The following is a 19,152-nucleotide window of genomic DNA, read 5'->3' on the forward strand; positions in this document are numbered from 1 at the left end:
CGTTGCCCAGAGCGGAGTGGAGTCGAGGGGAGAGCCAGCCACACTTGCCTGGTCAGGAGGACCGCACACCTGGTCCCCAGCTCTGGCTGGCTGTCCGGAGCCCTGAGGGTCCCCATGGCGGGGGAGCTTCACCCTCTCCCCGCTCAGGACCACAGAGTCCTGCCACGTCTAAGGCTAGAGGATGATTAGAAGCCATGTGTGCCCGTGTTCTCCCTCCCTCCCCTCTCTCCTCTCTGCTGGGTGGAGCATCTGCCCCTGTGATTCAGAGTCAGACAGATCTCACCTGAGGGATAAGAGCCCTTTCTGATAAGGGGTCCCTTCGGACCTCCATCCTCTCTGCATGTGGAAGCTGAGGGGGGCCGCCTGGGGGAGCAGAGAGTGTTGAAAGGAACAGGAAATCTTAAAACTTAGGAGTCCTTATTTTTGCAGATCAGGACACTAAAAGGTGATGGGGCCGAGGTCCCACCGTGATTTCTGGCGAAGATGGAGCTGGAACGCAGCTGTTCTGATTACGCATCAGTTGCTCCCTCTATGCCTCTTCCAGAAGCCAGGCTCCCTTGGGCACATTTGGAAATTCCTTTGGGAGCTGTGCACGCTTCAGCAACTGCATTCCTGGTTGACTTCCGGGTCTGCAAGCAGAGCGCCTCTGATCAGGTAAGGTGGGTAAAAGCCCATCGAGGGAGACGGCAGAGCAGAGGGGTCTGGCTGTGGAAGGGAGAGGCCTTGGGGTCTGACCAGGAAGAGAGGGAGGAAAAAGGCTCTAGGAAGCCTGGCCAGCAGGACCAGAGGCTCTGCCCTGGGAAGGCTCTGGACACGCTTCTGCGCCCTGCCGTGTCTCCAGAGGGGCTACGCTGGGACTACGAGTCCTGACCCCAGCCTGCAGAGACCTGGAGAGAGAGTTAGGGTCAGGTCAGAGCTCCGCGGGGCTCCCTCTAAAACGTCCAGCCTCTCACAAACCAGGGGAGCCGGTACCTGCTTCTCCCCAAACCAGCACCCACCCCCTTCCCTGTCACCTCCTGGATGGCTGATTTAGGAAACAAGATGTTCAGAGTCATTGAGGGGTGGGAGGAGGTTGGAAACCAAGTGAGAGCTCTCAAGGCTGATCAGTCTTTCTGCAGAGGTGGGGAGGGAGGGGGAGAACTGACCGGCGGTGGAGAGAAATAGACCAGGGGGAGCAGGGGATGCTCACATCGATATGGCCATCTGTGCCCTTTTGGCACCTTGTGCAACGGGGTAGAGGTGTAGGAGGGCCAATGCCTGTGAATTTTAAAATCTACAGACAATTACGAGGATGCTAGGAAACGGACACATATGCAAACACAAACAACCCTTCTAAAACATTGCTGTGACATATTGATTCAGTTGACATAAAACATGCCCCGCGGAAACATGTGTCAGGTAACGTGCACGTACGTATCTGGGGAGGCAGGAGTAGCTGCAAGGCCTTCCCCAGCTCTCTTCAAGAAAGCGGAGAGTCAGCAGCTGCTACACAACGTCCCCCATGGTGCGAGCGGCTCAAGGATGAGGATGGAGAGGTTGTAAGAAAGGGGGGCAAAGGGATGGAGCTACAGTTAGCAATTGGAATGAAAAGAGGGGATCGGGGACGAAGGTCACGTAGCGGGGAAAAGTGCACGAGGCCTCTGCCACAATTCAGACCTCCGGACCTGTGCAGGCCGAGGTGACCGTGTGTACACGTGCAACCCCACGTGACTCATGTTTCTTCAGAATCACAGGATGTTTGAGCTGAAAAGGACCTTGGAGGGTTTTTAGCATAAACTACCATCCAGGCGGCCAGAAATCCAGCTCTAGAGCCCGGCTTACCTGGCTCCCGGGAATTTAGACACCGAAGCAGAACACCATCCTGGCTGAGCCCCTGGGCAGAGCTTGTGACGTGCGTGCGTGTGTGTGTGTGTGTGTTCACCCGCCGACCTGTCATCTGCTGCCGTGCAGGCTTTCTGAGCTGGCACACAAGGGCTTGTGAACCCAGTGACTGGACCAAACTCCAGGCTGAGTGAGAGGTGGCTTTAACCTCATTGCCCCAGCCTGGCTCCATCCTTGCAGCCTCTTGGCCTGCCCAGCCAGCGCTGCACTTGACAACCCAGCTAAGGAGAGACCCCGCAAGAGGACGCAGGGAGCAGGGATGGGGGGACACAGTAAGCCGGACAGGGAAACAAACACAGGGGCGGAGGTCAAGAGAAAGAAACCCAGGGTTCCACAGAGAGCACTCAGAGTCATGGCCACAGACACACACACCCCATAGCACACACACATGCACACACACCCCACATTCTCCATCACAGACACCAAGGGAACAGATACAATTGCAGAGAGACAGAAGCAGTGAGAGGAAAACCAGAGGGAAACACAGAAAGACGTGGAACAAATCCAGAGGGACAAAACCAGAAAAAAATTATATGTAAACACTTTTGGGCCCTAAATCCGTTGTTCTCAAGGGAGAGTACTTTGCTCCCTGGGGGACCTCAGGCAATGCCTAAAGCCACTTTTGATGGTCACAGCTGAGCGGAGGGGCAGGGGTGCTGCTGTCACCTGGTGAGCGGCGGCTAAACATCCTGCGATGTGCAGGACCGCCCCACGCTACAGAATTACTTGTTCCAAAGTATCAGTCTGGAGACTTCCCCGGCGGTCCAGTGGGTAAGACTCCACGCTCCCAATGCAGGGGGCCCGGGTTCGATCCCTGGTCGGGGAACTAGTTCCCGCGTGCCGCAAGTAAGACCTGGCACAGCCAAATAAACAAGCGAACAGATAAAGAGATATTAAAAACAAGCTAGATCAGCTGTGCCCAGGTGGAGGAACCATGCCCCCAAGAGAGAACTCAGCATCCGGCAGCTCCGATGCTCCCAATCGGGGCTGGGCTGCAGCCCTCCACACCCATTTTGAGTCTGTTTTCAATTTCCCATCTGCCCTGGTGACCCTGCAAAGGTGGAGAGAGGTGAGAGAGGAAAGGAAAGTTGGCAGTGGCCGCCGGGTCCTCCTGGAGGTCCCCTCCCCGCCACGATGAATACCTCATTGCCTTATCCTGAATGGGGGTCTTTGCCTGGAGCCCAGCAGGACAGAGAAGGTGGGTGGGTCGGCAGGCAGACACGCGCCGGCTTAATGGGCACAAAGGTCCTGGGTTCAAGGTTTGGGTTCCAGCGTCTTCCCCCCACCCAGCCTGAACCCACTGACCCCTGGGTGGGTGCGGAAAGCAGCTAATCTACGGCACTGTTTGCTCAGGCTCCCGTGGCCTGGGCTTGGGCCCAACAGCAGGAACGGAAGTGCTGCTGTCTCTTTAGATTTGAGGGTGGCCCTCCTCCCCCCGCCCACAGAGACACCCCACCCCTGCACCTAAGCTTCCCTTCCCCCGTCCACACAGTGCACGGGCGCACACACAGCCACAGACCACACACGCGCGCGCGCACACTCCTTGCTGTACCCTCCAGCTCTCTGAATCAGAGACGGGTAGGAAGAAACACGCTCTGAAGCCTGCGAGTGACCCACACATACCTGTCACTCTACAGGCCCAGGCCATCGGGTCCCTGGCTCGCGCGTGGGCTGGGCAGAAGCCAGGGCCTCCGTTCCTTTCCAGGGGGAAGAGGGATCTTCTTAGGCCTCCCAGCTTGCTCTCATCAGAGTCCTGTGCTGTGGGACCAGGATGGGCTGTGCATCCTGTCATCACTCTTCAGTATGACTGTGCAGGTCCCTTCTTTCCGGAACGCTCTTTGCCAGTTGGAATGAGGGAATGCGGTAGGGCAGAAAGATGGGGGTTTAGGCATCAGGGGAGGGGCTGAATCTGGCCTTTGCTCCAATTGGCTCTATGACGTTGGGTGACGGCTCTATGACCTTTACCACCGCGAGCTTCATTGTTTTTCTTCCATTGGAAAAATGCTGATAATAATACCTGCCTCACAGGTTCGACGTGAGTTGACGTGGGAAGACTTAGTTAAGGGTCCGGCAGGCAGTGCTGGGTGAATAAACGCTGTCTCCACTGCAGGTTGCCAGAGAAAACATTTGCAATATTTGGGGCGTATTTATACTAAAAAGTTCTTTGTTGTTTATCTGAAATTCAAATTGAATCGAGTGTCCTGTATGTTAGTTGGCAGCCCACTCCTTATATGTTGTGTTGGGGACAGTCTCTAGAATTCCGGAGTAGGGGTCCGCGAACTCTGTCCAGGAGGCCACATCCTGCCCACAGCGTCATTTTTTTGCCCTAATTCGTGAGCTCAGAATGGATTTTACGTCCTTTAAGGGCTATAAAAACAAAGAGGAATGTGTGTCAGATTCCGTATGCCTGTATGCAGCTTGCAAGACCTAGAATATTCACTGTCTGGCCCTTTACAGGACAAGTTGGTGAGGGGAGTGAGAGTTTTCAGTATTTATGTCCCTATGCTGGGCCAGGCGAGAGATTAAGCAAAGCTACGTCTCCAGGACGGGAGGCCCAAAGACCCTGTGAGGAAGGTGTGTTCACTGGGGACCGCGGGCCCCTCAAACCCAGTGCCCTGCCTGATTCCCTCATCCTCCCTCACTGACTCAAGTCTCTCAGGCTAGACTGACCTGTCCAGGCCTATCTATAAAAGGTCACCGGGTGTCCCAAAGTCCAAGGAGGCCCCTCCGTTCTCTCAGCAGGCCTCCCCTCCCTGCACTGGCTGGGGGCAGTGGGAGTGACCCAGGTGGAGAGGGAGTTTAGCCAGGCCCCTCAACAGCAGGCAGACCTGGTGGCCTGTCTCTTTAAATCTCAGGTAATTTGGGAGGAGTGAGGGAGTGTCTGCAGGGCTTCTGCTACTCCCAGGAGGAGCTCCTGCCGGAGAAGCCCCAGTGGCGGGAGACCCAGCTCTGTAACTCGGAGGCCTCTGTATCCGGCTGGTGCACCTGGGAGGCCCTAGACGGGACCTCTAGGGGAGAAGGCGGGCCGGCCCTAGGGGCTGCTGATGTGGCCCCAGGGCTGAGTCCAGGCGGGCTCTGGCCTTGGCCCCAGGCCCCCGAAGGAGCCGGCCCTACACTCCATGGGGTTACCGCTGCCCAGGGAGAAGGGGCACATTCTCTGCCTGTGGAGAAAGTTCCGTAGGCGGTTCCAGAGACAGGAGTCATGGGCTCAGAGGCGAGACGAGCAGAACCTGCTCCAGCAGAAGAGGTAAGCCTCAAAGGGATCCTCCTACACCCCCAGGCTTGCCCCTCCCCCCATCCCTCTTCTCCCCCCCGGCCCCAAGCCCTTTTTGGCACCTCTGTCTGGGCAGACTTCCTCCAGGCCTGACTCTTGGGAGCGTTTGGTCTCAGGGGTTTTGGCCTGTGGGGCTAGCTCCCCAGGATGCCAGGTGGAAGGAGAGGGGGCTGGCAGGGGTGACACAGGTGTTTGCTAGGTGTTGACACAGGTGTTTAAGATCCAATCAATTAGGGAAGCCTCTCGTGAGTACTTCCCGGAAGGCCAGGCACCTTGCTGGGCCTGGGAAGGATTATGGCATCATAGACCTGCAGCCTGAAGGTGCTTTATCTCTCTACCCCCTGCCCCTAGAACAGTCTCTCGGACAGAAACACATAGCACGTATATGTACACATGTGGGAATGAATGAATGAATGAATGAATGGAGCAGAGAGGGAACTGCAGGCACTAGTAACCACAAAAGAAGACAGAATTTGCTAATCTTCATTCCTCTGCATTTATTGCGTCAGCCGTTGACCCAGGCCCTTCTCTGGGTCAGACTCTTGGGGCAGGTAGAGGGGGGTTGGTATGGAGACAGCAAAGCTGGGACCCAGCCCTGAAATTTATTACCCTCTGCTGGGGGAGAGGGGCATGGGTAACGGGCCAAATTCCAGATGTGCTCAGAGCTCACTGTCAAATGCAGGTTGAGGAATTTGAGAGGCTCTAGAGTTGGAGCCCGAAGCAAATCTCACTGGTCGCCTCCAGCCCCTGGAAACTGCCCTAAACTCATCTGATGGTCCTCCCCACTCCATGGCAGCTTAGAGTTGGGAACTGGAGCGGAGGGGCAGGGAGAAAGCTTGAGGCCATGCCAGTGTGTGGTCTCTTCTGCAGAGTCTCTGTGCTCTCCCCACCCGGGGGCTGGCAGGCTAGAAGGAAGTCCTCCTCTTGGGACTTCCCTGGGCTCCTGAGAAGACAGATATTTTGTCTATTTAAAGGGGAAGGTCCAAAGTGTTTGTGTCTGGGAGTCCTTCTCCACCTCCAAGTGCAGGGGTCTGCCTGAGCCTGACGGGGAGGCTGGGGGCTATCTGGAGGCCCTGCGGTTTTCTTTCTTTTGCTCAAGGATTCAGGGTTGGAGATGTGCCCCTTTCTTGAGTTTTGGCTTCCCAGCTCTCACACCAGCTGCCCACCTCTCTCCCCCCAGGCCTGGGAGAGTCGGGGCTGAGCACATGTTTGGCGGATGACATCTTGAGGCAACAGAATGGTATTGTTGTCGGAGACCGGGCCATCACCGGTTCCATTCATCCCTTTCCCACTCTCGGGACCTCGGGGCCTGGGGGAGCCCGGCGGGAGCCCAGAAAGGCCTGGGGGCTTGGAAGTGGTGGCAGAGGCTCCCTGTGTGCCTATGTGTGGCAAAGACAGAGTGAAGGACCCGGGCGGAGCCCGCGGCTGCTTTCCTTGTCTTTTCTGCCCCTGTTCCTTAGGGACTTCTGGTGGGCTTTCCTCTGGCAGGCCTGGGCTAGGAAGGCCTGATGTCACCACTGGGAGGGATTCTCCCCCTTTCCTGATCTCCCGTCTGATTCCACAGTTTTTTGACCCCCCCCCCCCTTCCCGGACACCAGGATCCTGGTATATTGATTCCCCTCTGGGTGGATACTGCCCAGAAGGACCTGAAAGTGCCAGGAAGGGGAGTGTCGAAGGCTGTACCATCAGCCAGCCTAAGGGAAGATTTGTGGGCAGCTAGACACACGTGAGCTGCCCATGTGAGTGAGGACAGCGCGGCCAGGTGAGAAGGGCCTGTTACCATCCCCCCACCCCCTGGGAATGAGGCAGACCCAGAGTGAGCAGAGGGGGGCTCTGGGTGGGGTTGGGGGTGGAGCATGGTCCAGCGAGAAGGGAGCCATTCAGGTCTCTCCAGGAATATGGGGAACCCAGCATCCCTCTTTCTCTGGTAGACTCTTGGGTCTTCGTCGCCGCTCCCTCTGCTTAAATGGACATCGTTGGGATCCAGGTGGAACCGTCACTTTCTCTCATTCCCTCTGCATCATCTCTCTCAGCTTTGCATCGTCGTATCTCCTGAGACGCAATGTACTAGACATGGAGTGTAAAACTCTCAGCTAGGTTTGCAGAAATGAACATGACACATTCTCTGCCCTCAAGAAGCTCACGTTCTCATGGGCAAAACGCACCAGTAGGTATCGACTTGGGTTAACATTGAGCTTAGCGAGTGTTCTAAGAAGGCTGTGAACAAGCATCATGGGACCCTTGAGGAGGACAGTGCAGGCTCTGATTTTGGTTGGTGTGGGGTGTGCTGAGCAGCTTCCAGGGTCTGTCTACCTAACCTGACCCTCCCCCGACCCCCTCGCTGGCATGGTCACCCTCCCACTGGTTGGCAAAAGGCAGGGAACGCTGGGGGTTCTTTTCTGTTTAGATAGATCCCTGTATTATCTGTGAACTGGCGTGTCTGTCAAAAGTAAGTGCTGGGACGCTGCAGCACATTAGGACTCTCTGCCTCAGCAGGGAGCGTGCACCTACCACATGCAGGACGCGGTTTTGGCAACTAGAAAGGCGGCCAAATCTGGAATTAGCCACTTTCCCGAGCTTTGGCTTCTTCATCCCGTCGCCCAGAACCTGAGCTGGAGGGAGGTCGCCCCAAGTGGCCAGGGCATGCCTCCTCCCCACTCAGGGCTGCTCTTTGCTTCACCTGTGGTCACTGCACCAGCTGCTCCCCCAACTCACCCGCACCGCCAGCAGAATTGGGAAGAGCCATAAAACTAGAAGAACCACATAATTGAGTGGTGAGAGCCTGAGGCTAGGTTGCCGGCCAAGCGTTCTGCCTTAAACTCTGTTTGATCTTCTGGCAAGGATTTGGCATGGCTGCCTCGCTTTTCCTTTGCGTAAAAATGAGAGAATGATTCAGCCTGTGTCACGGGGCTGTAAAGAGCAAACGGGATAGTAAGTGAGATGCTGCTTTGGAAGCTAAAAAGCACATTTAACCCATGGCACTGTTGTGATTAAAAAGGACATAAGGGGGCTTCCCTGGTGGCTCAGTGGTTGAGAGTCCACCTGCCGATGCAGGGGACGCGGGTTCGTGCCCCGGTCCGGGAGGATCCCACATGCCGCGGAGCGGCTGGGCCCGTGAGCCATGGCCGCTGAGCCTGCGCGTCCGGAGCCTGTGCTCCGCAGCGGGAGAGGCCACAACGGTGAGAGGCTCGCGTACCGCAAAAAAAAAAAAGACATAAGGAAAGTCAAAAGGCAAGTCCCAGTGACGGCAGGAGTCAGAGGGGTTGTGAGCTTCCGCCCATCAGAGCTGGATCCACCCAGGGAACCAGAGTCAGGGCTTCTAGATGGTGTGACCCTCCCCTGCCCAGCTGGCACGCTTCTCCAGGAGGGGCTGGTGGAGAAACCAGTGGGACCCACACATGTGGCTCCTGTGCCCCCCGTACCTGCTCTGAGCCCTCTTCGGATCCTGATTAACACAGAGAATAGGGACAGAGAAATGGCCGTCGGGAGTCCCAGCGCTGCCTCTGACTTGTTTGGACAAATCACCTCGGGACTTCAGGCTTCTTTCTCCATCGATTACATGAACAGATTAGACTAGGTTTCTAAGGACTTTCTAGCTCGAAAATGCAGATTTGAATTCTTCTCTAGACACTCTTGATCCTGCCTTGTTTCCCAGCAACCAAATACAAAACTTCATTCGTGCCTACGGCACCCACGTGTGCAGGTCCACATGTGAGTGCGCACACAGACGTGTACGTATCCACAAGAATGGAGGCAGAGAGGACGGGCTGAGGGGACAGAGAGAAAAGGCGAGTGGCAGATCCTTGGGGCCCAGAGGGAGCCCTGAGGGAAGATCAATGATTTATTTACTCTATAGAAAGTGTGCTAGGTTTTATGCCAGAAATCCTATAGTAGCATTTCTACCAGTCCATTACTGAACCATACCGTTCAATTTTATAACTGTCAAGCAAAATAAGACATTCTAAATTCCAGAAACACCTTTCATATCATTATAATTTCAGATCTGCTCTCTAATTTCTTTTATTAAGTCTTTTATTAAATACTTAATCAGTGGGTGCTTGAAAGGCTTCACCTTTTGTTTCTTAGTTGAGTATTTAATGATTTATAAGAAAACACACAGAGGGAATTTCTTACTCTATTTAATGTGAAAAATACTTTCCTAAAAAGGTTATGAATAATTATACCTCAAGGTCAGGGTTTCGCTACCTTGGCACTTTTGACGTGTTGGGCAGATGATTTTCTGTTACGGGAGCTTGCCTTGTGTAAGAATCTTAGCAGCATCCCCGCCCTCTGCCCGCTAGATGCCAGTAGCACCCCTCCCCGCAGTCATGACAACCAGAAATGTCTCCAGACATTGCCCAGTTCCTTGGGAGGCGGCAGGGGATCACCGCTGGTTAAGGACCACTGCTCTAAATCACTGTTTTGTAAGTAAGAGATTCTGGTAGTAGTGTTAAGCATTCTACTAAATAAAGTGAAACTCTCCCCTGGGAGGGAGGGAGTATAATTTAACCGTTAAAATCAGAAGACATTTTGGCAATATCGTCTCTTCTTCCTGCCGTAGGGAGGTGTCTGGTGAAGATGTGTAGATTTTGCTCCAGATCTAGACGTCTGTGCTGGGTTGCTTTGGAAGAAGCTGATTTCCCAGGCACAAGAATCTTTGGATGCGTCCGCTCTTGTGCCTTTTTAATGGGGCACAAGGGTAGGCAGGTGGTTGGAGTGGGGTGGGATCTGCCTTATTGCCAAGAATGCGAGCAAGGGCTTTCTCGGCTGCCCCCTCGTGGCCCTGTGATGCTATTGCAAATCATGCCTCTGCCTGCTTCTCTGGGAACCATTCAGACACTGCCCTCCGTTTTTGCTGGATTCTGGAGTTTGCCACCCAAAGGAGGCCGGGTCGCCATAAACCTGGTTGGGGTTCCCAGATAAAATACAAGACAGAGTTGAATTTGAATTTCAGATAAACAACAAATAAGTTGTTAGTATATGTGTGGCCCACATATTGCATGAGGCATACTTATATTAAAAACTTATTTTCTGTGTATCTAAAATTCAGCTCTAACCGAGCATCCTCGTGTTTTTACTTGGTAAATCTGGCAAGCCCCATTCGAACAATATCTCCCTGCCCTTCCCAGGCCAGTAGGGCAGTCAGCAGAGGCCAGAAACAGAACACGTATGGACTGGAGGTTTGGGAGAGACATTTATGGGCATAGAGACGTGTCAGGACCAAGGGGGACATCTTTGGGGCTGCCACTGACTAGCCTCCTCCCTCACGTCTTAGGAAGCAGGCAGGAGACTCTGCGCTTGGGTCAGAAGCCCCCTTGGACTTATTCCTAGCTTTGCCATTAACCTTCAGTCAAAATGGGGCACGAAACTAGAAGCTAATTGGAGGGGGGCAGAGAAAGTTTACAAAGATGAGGAAGTGGCTGATCTCTGACCTCAAGGGCCCCTAGTGTAGAGGAAGAGACAGATGCTAATCACAGAACACAGTGAAAATGCTAAAATGAAAGTAAGGCCAGAGGAGAGGGTGGAAAACTTCCTGGGTGTGTGTGTGTGTGTGTGTGTGTGTGTGTGTGTGTGTGTGTGTGTGTGTGTGTGTGTGTGTGTGTGTGTGTGTGTGTGTGTGTGTGTGTGTGTGTGTGTGTGTGTGTGTGTGTGTGTGTGTGTGTGTGTGTGTGTGTGTGTGTGTGTGTGTGTGTGTGTGTGTGTCCCGTACGCTGGGCATATTCCCAGGCATGGCGAGCACAGAACAGACTGATTAGGGCGGGGTGGGGGATTAGAGTCCAGGTGGAAGGAGAGTTGAGTTATAGCACAGGAATGGGGAGGATGGTGTGCCCTGGGGTGGTGAGGCTGAAATGCCGGGTGGAGGGCCAATGAGAGGAAGAGAGCATGGAAAAGGAGTTGCACAAAGGCTCTAGAGGATTTCTGAGATTCTTCTCCTGGGTGTTTAAGGAGCCATCAGACTTCTGTGAACTGTGGCTGCATCTGCCGTTTAGAGAGAGTATCTTGGTGGCATCCCGAAGAATGGATTGGGGAAAACAGGGGTGCAGGGAAAGAGGATATTTTGCTAATCCTGGCCTAGAGAATGAGGACGTGCATCAGCAGGAATGAGAGGGCAGGGACTGAACGGAGAGGGATGTAGAATTGGCAGGCGGCTGCCTGCGTGGCCTGACGCGGGGAGCTGGGGCCAGCATTCAGGGAGATGGACGTGTCGTGCTCTTTCCTCCTCTCCTGAGCACCCGCTCACCCCCAGCTCGTGGAGTCGATTTCCTGCTACTATGGGTTCTTCGGTGTATGAGCTCCTGTTCACATAACTGGCCATCTGTGGGTAAATAACGTTATTTCATTCACTCCCATAGAAAGACCAAGTAGTTCTGGGCCAGGAGAGAAAATTAAATAAAAGGGACCCCGTGTGTCTTAGTTGGGCTAAGTTTTGATATTACAAAAGGTTTTTTAGTTCGTTGTAGGTGTAAGACTGGAAAGTCAAAGAAGATGATTCTTTGCCTAAAACAAGTGAGAAGCAGATAGAACGTAGGGAGAGACTGTAATGTGATGTAGGGGCCAAAAGGAAAAAAAGGACCCACGGTTGCTTCTCGATTGACCCCCAGATATGCTGTTGTAGGAACGAAAAGTGCCAGAATCAAAGGGCTTTGCTGAGGTCTAAAGAGGCGAGCATCCAGGGCTGAGAGTCCGCCTGCCGACGCGGGGGACGCGGGTTCGTGCCCCGGTCCGGGAGGATCCCACATGCCGCGGAGCGGCTGCGCCCGTGAGCCGTGGCCACTGAGCCTGCGCGTCCGGAGCCTGTGCTCGGCAACGGGAGAGGCCACAACAGTGAGAGGCCCGCGTACCGCAAAAAAAAAAAAGCGAGCATCACACAACAGGAGGAAAATCTGCCAGCTTCTACGTGTCAGCCTCCTCCGCAAATATGAGGAAGGAATTCCTTGTACCCTTAGTCCATGAAAACAAAGCTTATCTTGGAGAGTAATCTCAAGGCTTTGAGTGAAGCTCAAACAGGGGTCCTCCAGAGGTCAATAGGTCAGGAGGTGAATGAGCATTTTAACTGAAACTCCTCCCTCTATAAGCCAGGTGCACAGATCACACACACACACACACACACCCTGGTCACAGCACCCAGGGGAAAGGAAGGCAGTTCCTGACATTCTCCCACGCAAGCTAAAGGGGGAAGAAGTTGCTTTGGGTTAACTAACAGGTCAGAGAAAGAGAGATCAGGCGACGCTTCCCCCCCTCCCCCGACGGCCCCACCTCTCTGGATGAGGACCCTTGGAATTCGTTGCCACCGAGGGGTATGACAGACCTGGCTCCACAAGCGGACCTGCTCCCCTCCCTTGTAGGATCTGGGAGTCTCCTCTCCTCACAGCTGCCAAAGAGAACGATATCCAGGCTCTCGTCAAGCTGCTCAAATATGAAGCCTGCGATGTCCACCAGAAAGGTACGGCGCCTCTCCCCCCGGGTCAGCCCTGTGCACGCGCTCGCCCTCCACCAGCCTCCTGCCAGTACAGCCCCGGGACCTTCTGCCGTGGGCCCCCAAGTCTCTCCAGTCCCCATTCCCCTGCTCCAGCAAAGCCATGCGACTCTTTCTGTCAACGTCAGGAGCCCTGGGGGAGACGGTGCTGCACGTGGCAGCCCTCTATGACCACCTGGAGGCCGCCATCGTGCTGATGGAGGCCGCCCCGGAGCTGGTCGACGAGCCCATTACCTCTGAGCTGTATGAAGGTGAGAGGCCAAGGGGCTCAGGACGGAGGGAGGAGCGACTAGCTCACTGTTTCAGGGCAGTCCTGGTGGTGGATAATTTGGGGAAACCAAGAGGGAATGTGAGCCCCCCTCCTCTTTACCCCCCTCTTCATGTCCCTTCTTCCTCAGCATCCTCAGTGCAGCTCATTCGAGCACCACCCCGAGATGGAAAGGCCTAGAGTGGGAAGAGGCAGGCAGCAGCTGGATCCCCTGGGAACCCCCACCCCATCCTCCCCGCTAAAGGCTGCCCTGGTGAAGAGGACCCTGTGGAGATACGGGAGGGACCCCCTGCAGGATCCTGGAGACACACCCCATGACAAGAGCTCTCTCGTCCAGGTCAGACGGCACTGCACATGGCCATCATGAACCAGAATGTGAACTTGGTGAAAGCCCTCCTCGCCCACGGGGCCAGCGTCTCTGCAAGGGCAGTAGGCTCAGCGTTCTGCCTCAGTCCCCACAACCTCCTCTACTTTGGTGAGAGCCAGGGCCAGGGCTGGGAGGGTGGGGAGGGGGCCAAGAGCAAAGGGAGGGCAGGCTGCGGGGGCTCCATGCCGGGGGAAGCTGGGAGGGGTCCGCCCTCCTCAGGCTGAAGGCCAGAGCCAGCCCCCGACGCAGGGCCCCCTGCACCGTCCCCGCCTCTGGTTCTGCTGACAAGCGTCCCCAGGCCCAGGGCTGAGACGTGGGGAGGGAGAGGCAGTCCCCTGGAGAGACTGCCCATCCCAGCCTGCACCCTCAAGCCACGGGGCCCTCTGCACCCCCAGGGGAGCACCCTTTGTCCTTTGCGGCCTGCATGGGCAGCGAGGAGACCGTGAGGCTGCTCATTGAGCACGGCGCTGACATCCGGGCCCAGGACTCCCTGGGTGAGAGCCGGGCTGGAGGGGGAGCTGGGTTGCAGAGGAGGGGCCGGGACAGCCCTCAGGTCCACCCGGGCGGGGGGCGGGGGGGGTCATGGGGAGCATCAGGGATTCTAGTCCCGGTGGCCATGTGACAGCCCGTGTCCTCCCCCAGGAAACACAGTGTTGCACATCCTCGTCCTCCAGCCCAGCAAAACCTTTGCCTGCCAGATGTACAACCTGCTGCTGTCCTACGACGGGCGCGGGGACCACCTGCAGTCCCTGGACCTCGTGCCCAATCACCAGGGCCTCACCCCCTTCAAGCTGGCTGGAGTGGAGGGCAACACCACGGTGAGGGACCCGCCCCCAGTCCCCCCGTGTCCTTCTCCTGACCTTCATCTTACGTTTCTGGCCCTTTGAGGAAATAGATCTGTCACCAGTTATCCCTGATGCTGAGGTCCCGTTTTCAGCTTCAGTTGGAATTTCTTCCGCAGCCCCTGTCTCTCTCTCTTGCCCACTTTCTCCCCCCTGAGTTGTTGGGGACTTACAGGGTCTAGATCCCACCCTGAAGTGGTCTGAAATGCCCACGTCCTCTTGTCCTTCCAGCCCACAAGCAGCAGCCCTGCATCCTCTCACCTCTTGTTTCCAAGCTCTAGAGGGAGTTATGGGGGAAGAGGATGAACTTGGAGGCTGGCATGAAGATGGGTTCTTTTGCCCGCAAGGCTGTGGTCTTTGAGTAAACAGCGAGCACCCTTTCAGGGGTGCTGTGCTCTGGGCAAGCTTCCCAGCCACACCCTGTGACAGTCCCCTTTGCTTGCTCCTGCACCCCCAACCTTAGATGTTCCAGCACCTGATGCAGAAGCGGAAGCACATCCAGTGGACGTGCGGGCCGCTGACCTCCACTCTCTACGACCTCACAGAGATCGACTCCTCAGGGGAGGAGCAGTCCCTGCTGGAGCTGATCGTCACCTCCAAGAAGCGGGAGGTGCGCGGTACAGGGAGGGGGGAGGAGGGGGTGTGGTCTTCAGGGTAGGGAGCAGCGGGGGAGGGGAGTCAGGGTCTCCGAGCTGCTTGCTCTTCTCTTGTTCTGCTGCAGGCTCGCCAGATCCTGGACCAGACGCCAGTGAAGGAGCTGGTGAACCTCAAGTGGAAGAGATATGGGTGGCCATACTTCTGCGTGCTGGCTGCCATATACCTGCTGTACCTGGTCTGCTTTACCACGTGCTGTGTCTACCGCCCCCTCAATCCCAGGACCCACAACCAAACTGACCCCCGGGACAATACCGTCCTACAGCAGAAGCTACTTCAGGTGACACCCTAGGAGCAGCAGAGCTTCAGGCGGGATCCAGCTCTGTGCCCTTTCTTCCACGTGAATCACGTTCCCGTCTTACCACCCATGTTTCTCCCTCGCTTAAGTCTCAAATACACAGGCACAAATTCAAAATACATGCACACAGAAACATACCGATGCTCTCAGAGCAGAGTTTGAGAGCGCCAACCTTAACAGGTTAAAAAGAATCTGACTGGTTTGTGACCCTATACGAGGACGCTGACTTGTACCCAGGGGCAGGCTGGGAAGCCCTGAGTCCTCTGACCACGTCTCTCCCCTCAGGAGGCCTATGTGACCCCCGAGGATCACCTCCGACTGGTGGGGGAGCTGGTGTCCGTCTTCGGAGCTGTGATCATTCTGCTCATAGAGGTGTGTTGTGGTCGGGATCCGGGGGTGAGGCTGTCTGCCGTGGGGATCCAGCCCGAGCCTCAGTCTGCAAGGGCCTTCGTGTCTTCCTGGTCTCTCTCCAGATTCCAGACATCTTCCGCGTGGGGGTCACTCGCTTCTTTGGACAGACCATCCTTGGAGGACCGTTCCACGTGCTCTTGTGAGCCTCCTTCCTCTCACCCCCGTCCCTTTCCTCACCAAGGCTGTAGTTTTACTCCCCAGATCCCTAACCTCTGGAGAACGCCAGAGGCCCCTCTCTGATGTGTGTGTGACCCTGTGTATCGAGCTTACAGAGGTTGAACCTGAGTGTGTGGGCACCATTTCCATCACCCCCTTGCTCTTGGACCCCCAGGGTCATCCCAGTCTCGCTCTCATCACCCCCTCTCTGCTCTCCCCCCAGCATCACCTATGCCTGCATGGTGCTGGTAACCATGGTGATGAGGCTCACCAACACCAACGGGGAGGTGGTACCCATGTCCTTCGCCCTGGTGCTGGGCTGGTGCAACGTCATGTACTTTGCCCGAGGATTCCAGATGCTGGGCCCCTTCACCGTCATGATCCAGAAGGTCTGTGCTGCCCCCTGAGCTTTCTAGAGAAAGGTCCTAGAGCAGGGGCTGCAAACATTTCTGTAAAGGGTCAGATAACAGAGGTCTCAGGCTCGGAGAGCCACATATAATCTGTTTGATTTTCTTCTCCTTTTTTCTCTTCCTCCTTTAAAATGTTTTTCAATCCTTCAAACATGTAAAATTCTTGTTCAAGGGCCAACCGCAACTGACCAAGTAGATGTGGCCAGCAGGCCAGTTTGCCAACCCTATGGGAGAGGGGTGGAGCTGTTAGACGTCTCAGGGTTAGACCTCTTAGAGGCTGGGAGGGGCATTTGCTCAAGGGATTGATGCGCAGCTGTCCTCCCTTCCCTCCCCTCCGTCTAGATGATTTTTGGCGATCTGATGAGGTTCTGCTGGCTGATGGCTGTGGTCATCCTGGGCTTTGCCTCAGGTACGTTGTCTCCGATGGGAGCCCTGGGCTGGAGGAAACTAGATAGCACAGAATACCTCTGGATAGACTTGGTGGGGGGCGGGGGAGGGGGAGGTGGGAAGGCAGGCAGAGGTAAGAGGAGGCTGTAGGATCTAAGGATGGGCTGTCCCTCAGGAGTGTTAGGGGGCGGTGGCTCTCGGGATCAGGAGGGTGAGCCATATGGAAACTAAGGGAATGAAAGAACCCAAAGTGCGGAGTGAGGCGGGGCTGGGATGGTGGTGGTGGAGAGGAAGGGAAAACAGCACTGAAATGGGCAGCAAAGAGCTGGCTACGGTTTATTCACATGTAACTCTCACCCCCCGGGGTGGAGCAGCCTTCTTTATCATCTTCCAGACAGAGGACCCTAACGAGCTGGGCCATTTCTACAGTTACCCCATGGCGCTGTTCAGCACCTTCGAGCTGTTCCTCACCATCATTGATGGCCCTGCCAACTACACCGTAGATCTGCCCTTCATGTACAGCGTCACCTACGCTGCCTTCGCCATCATTGCCGCTCTTCTCATGCTCAACCTCCTCATCGCTATGATGGGTGACACTCACTGGCGCGTGGCCCACGAGCGGGACGAGCTCTGGAGGGCCCAGGTGAGCGCCCCCTGGTGCCTGGGAGGGTTAGTGCAAGTCATTCCCTTCCTGCCAAGGACGGGGTGGGGGGGCCAAACTCAGAGGCCGGATATTTTGACCCCCAACATAGGTTTGGACGGTTAGCGCACAGTACAGATTATGCAACGTGCACAGAACTGGATTAGCAATACGACTGAGCAATACTGGAATAGCTGAAAAGAATTCCTCAGTTTTCTCAAAAAGTCAAATCTGTCTTTTCTAGAATCATCAAGAAATGACGCTCAGTAGTGGCTACTACAGCATTCAGTAAATTTTGTTATTGAATAAAAAAGCTGGAGTATCACATCTTTCTGGCAATAGTTAAGTCTTCAAAATCTGACCCAGAAAAATTGGACCTGTTAAAAGTAATGCCACACAAACTCCCTATATAGCAGAAACTATCTTCAGTCAGGTAATTGTGATGGGGACAAAAGAACGAATTGGATCAAATCATCATTTAAAAATACAAAATAATTTATCTCAACAAAAATAATTTCAGCAAAATAAATGGAAATCCCTCAAATTGGATGGCATCTAACTGTGTTGTGTAGAAAACGGAGTTAAAAAAAAACCGTAAGCTGGCTAAACAGGGTTTGCTGATGAAAATATTTTTTTCCATGCGAATGTATTGATATGAGATTTCTCTGCAAGATGTTTGTGTTTCTAAGTGGCCTTAACACCTGTAGGGCCAAAATATTCTGCAGCCCTGCAGACCCTTTCTCTTTGCTCTGCCCTCCTTCCTGTCTCCTTGGAGCAAGGTCTCCCCACCTGCTGCAGGACCAGCCTGGCCCGGATGTCAGGTCACGGGTGAAGTGCTGTAGGGCTCAAGGCCCATCCACTCTCTCCCGCAGAAGAGAGCTGACAAAGCTGCCGCTGCCGTCCCCACCTCAGGCGGGTTGTCACCTCTGGGAAACCATGAGTTTCCCAGATGTTGCTCAACTGTTTTCCCTCTGCTTGGCGTCCTCTCCTCTCCTGGTCTGCACCCAGCCTCTGATTTCGTCCTCTTCTGTCCCCACACGCAGGTCGTGGCCACCACAGTGATGCTGGAAAAGAAGCTGCCGCGCTGCCTGTGGCCTCGCTCCGGGATCTGCGGGCGCAAGTTCGGGCTGGGGGACCGTTGGTTCCTGCGGTGAGTGACAGCAGGGGCTGGCGTCCCGCTGCTCAACCTCCTGCCCCCAGGGACCCTGTGCAGGCCTGTGTGCTCCCTAGGCTTCAGGCCTCGCTGGGAGAAAGGGGCCTGCTAGGCTCCTGGGCCCTGAAAGCATCCCCAGAGCTGCTGGACTCAACTCTGTGCTGCTTCCTGAGGCCTGGCACCCCCTGTGCCCACTCCGGCTGCAGACAAGGGAAAAGGGCACCAGCAGTAGGGTTGGGCGGGGCCAGGAGACAAGGGCTGGTCCAAGGTCAGCCTCTCCAACTCTTCCTTCCCCGCCGCCAGGGTGGAAGACAGACAGGATCTCAACCGGCAGCGCGTCCGGCGCTATGCGCAGGCCTTCTGCAACCCAGGCTCCGAAGATGACATGGAAGGACGGGGGCTGGGCGGCCCCCACCTGTCCCTTCCTGCCCCCTCGGTGTCTCGAAGTACTTCCCGCAGCAGCAGCATGAACTGGGAGAGGCTGCGGGAAGCGACCCGGAGAGAGGGGAGGGGGACGATGACCATGGCTCTGGAGGACGGGCAGTGCTGGGAGTACCAGATCTGAGTGTCTCCGCCCACACTGGTGCCCAGCAGCATCAAGAAGCAAAGCCTAGATCTCTCATCTACCAGGTCCAGAGGGTAGAACACAATAAAGGGAAACCAAGGAGCAGGCCCACGCCTCATGGGAAGCACAGGGCCCAGCGTGAATAAGGACCCAGCTTCACCCACCCTGGCGGCTGAACTGTCTGAGCCAAGCACTTTAAGGCTTGCTGCCTCAGGCACTGATCTCCACCCCGGTGTCACAGCTGCAGACAGTGGAGGAGGCTGGGGAAAGGTGTAATGAGGGGATGGGTACCGCCTGGTGGGGAAGCCACCTCCTACCTTCCAATAAAGTCCTTCCTGCTGTCCTTGTGTACCCTCCTCTGCGGTGTGG

The 19,152-nt window shown here is 55.5% G+C and overlaps 1 protein-coding gene and 1 long non-coding RNA gene across 5 annotated transcripts; one reads left to right on the forward strand and one right to left on the reverse strand.

The window, feature by feature from the left end:
• Positions 1–287: 287 nt before the first annotated feature.
• On the forward strand, positions 288–19,132 carry TRPV6 (transient receptor potential cation channel subfamily V member 6). Of its 3 annotated transcripts, none has more exons than XM_049714720.1 (15): positions 288–654; positions 12,502–12,599; positions 12,761–12,883; positions 13,238–13,375; positions 13,663–13,761; positions 13,910–14,085; positions 14,573–14,719; positions 14,831–15,043; positions 15,347–15,433; positions 15,535–15,611; positions 15,852–16,017; positions 16,381–16,447; positions 16,800–17,068; positions 18,109–18,215; positions 18,522–19,132. In XM_049714720.1, exons 1-15 carry the CDS (start codon positions 449–451, stop codon positions 18,781–18,783), a joined length of 2,235 nt encoding a protein of 744 aa, XP_049570677.1. In that variant the 5' UTR covers positions 288–448; the 3' UTR covers positions 18,784–19,132. The 3 variants fall into 3 exon arrangements, with proteins under 3 accessions (XP_049570677.1, XP_049570678.1, XP_004272165.1); XM_004272117.3 differs by lacking the exon at positions 288–654 and adding an exon at positions 4,844–5,128; XM_049714721.1 differs by lacking the exon at positions 13,663–13,761 and having other exon boundaries at positions 434–654.
• LOC117202283 (uncharacterized) lies at positions 2,751–8,019 on the reverse strand. 2 transcript variants are annotated; one of them, XR_007479157.1, is made up of 3 exons: positions 7,871–8,019; positions 3,505–4,248; positions 2,751–2,932 (listed from the first exon to the last, which is right to left on the reverse strand). It is a non-coding gene; the product is annotated as an uncharacterized LOC117202283 (long non-coding RNA). The 2 variants fall into 2 exon arrangements; XR_004484512.2 differs by lacking the exon at positions 7,871–8,019 and having other exon boundaries at positions 3,505–4,656.
• Positions 19,133–19,152: the final 20 nt, after the last annotated feature.

The sequence above is a fragment of the Orcinus orca genome, chromosome 9 (genome assembly GCF_937001465.1).
Source record: "Orcinus orca chromosome 9, mOrcOrc1.1, whole genome shotgun sequence".
In the NCBI taxonomy this organism is placed as follows: Eukaryota; Metazoa; Chordata; class Mammalia; order Artiodactyla; family Delphinidae; genus Orcinus; species Orcinus orca.

Coding starts and splice junctions, on each gene's coding strand:
- TRPV6 (XM_049714720.1), top strand. CDS start 449: ATGGGGCCGAGGTCCCACCGTGATTTCTGGCGAAGATGGAGCTGGAAC. Junction 16,448..16,799: donor CATCCTGGGCTTTGCCTCAG/GTACGTTGTCTC, acceptor GGGGTGGAGCAG/CCTTCTTTATCATCTTCCAG. Junction 17,069..18,108: donor ACGAGCTCTGGAGGGCCCAG/GTGAGCGCCCCC, acceptor CCCCACACGCAG/GTCGTGGCCACCACAGTGAT.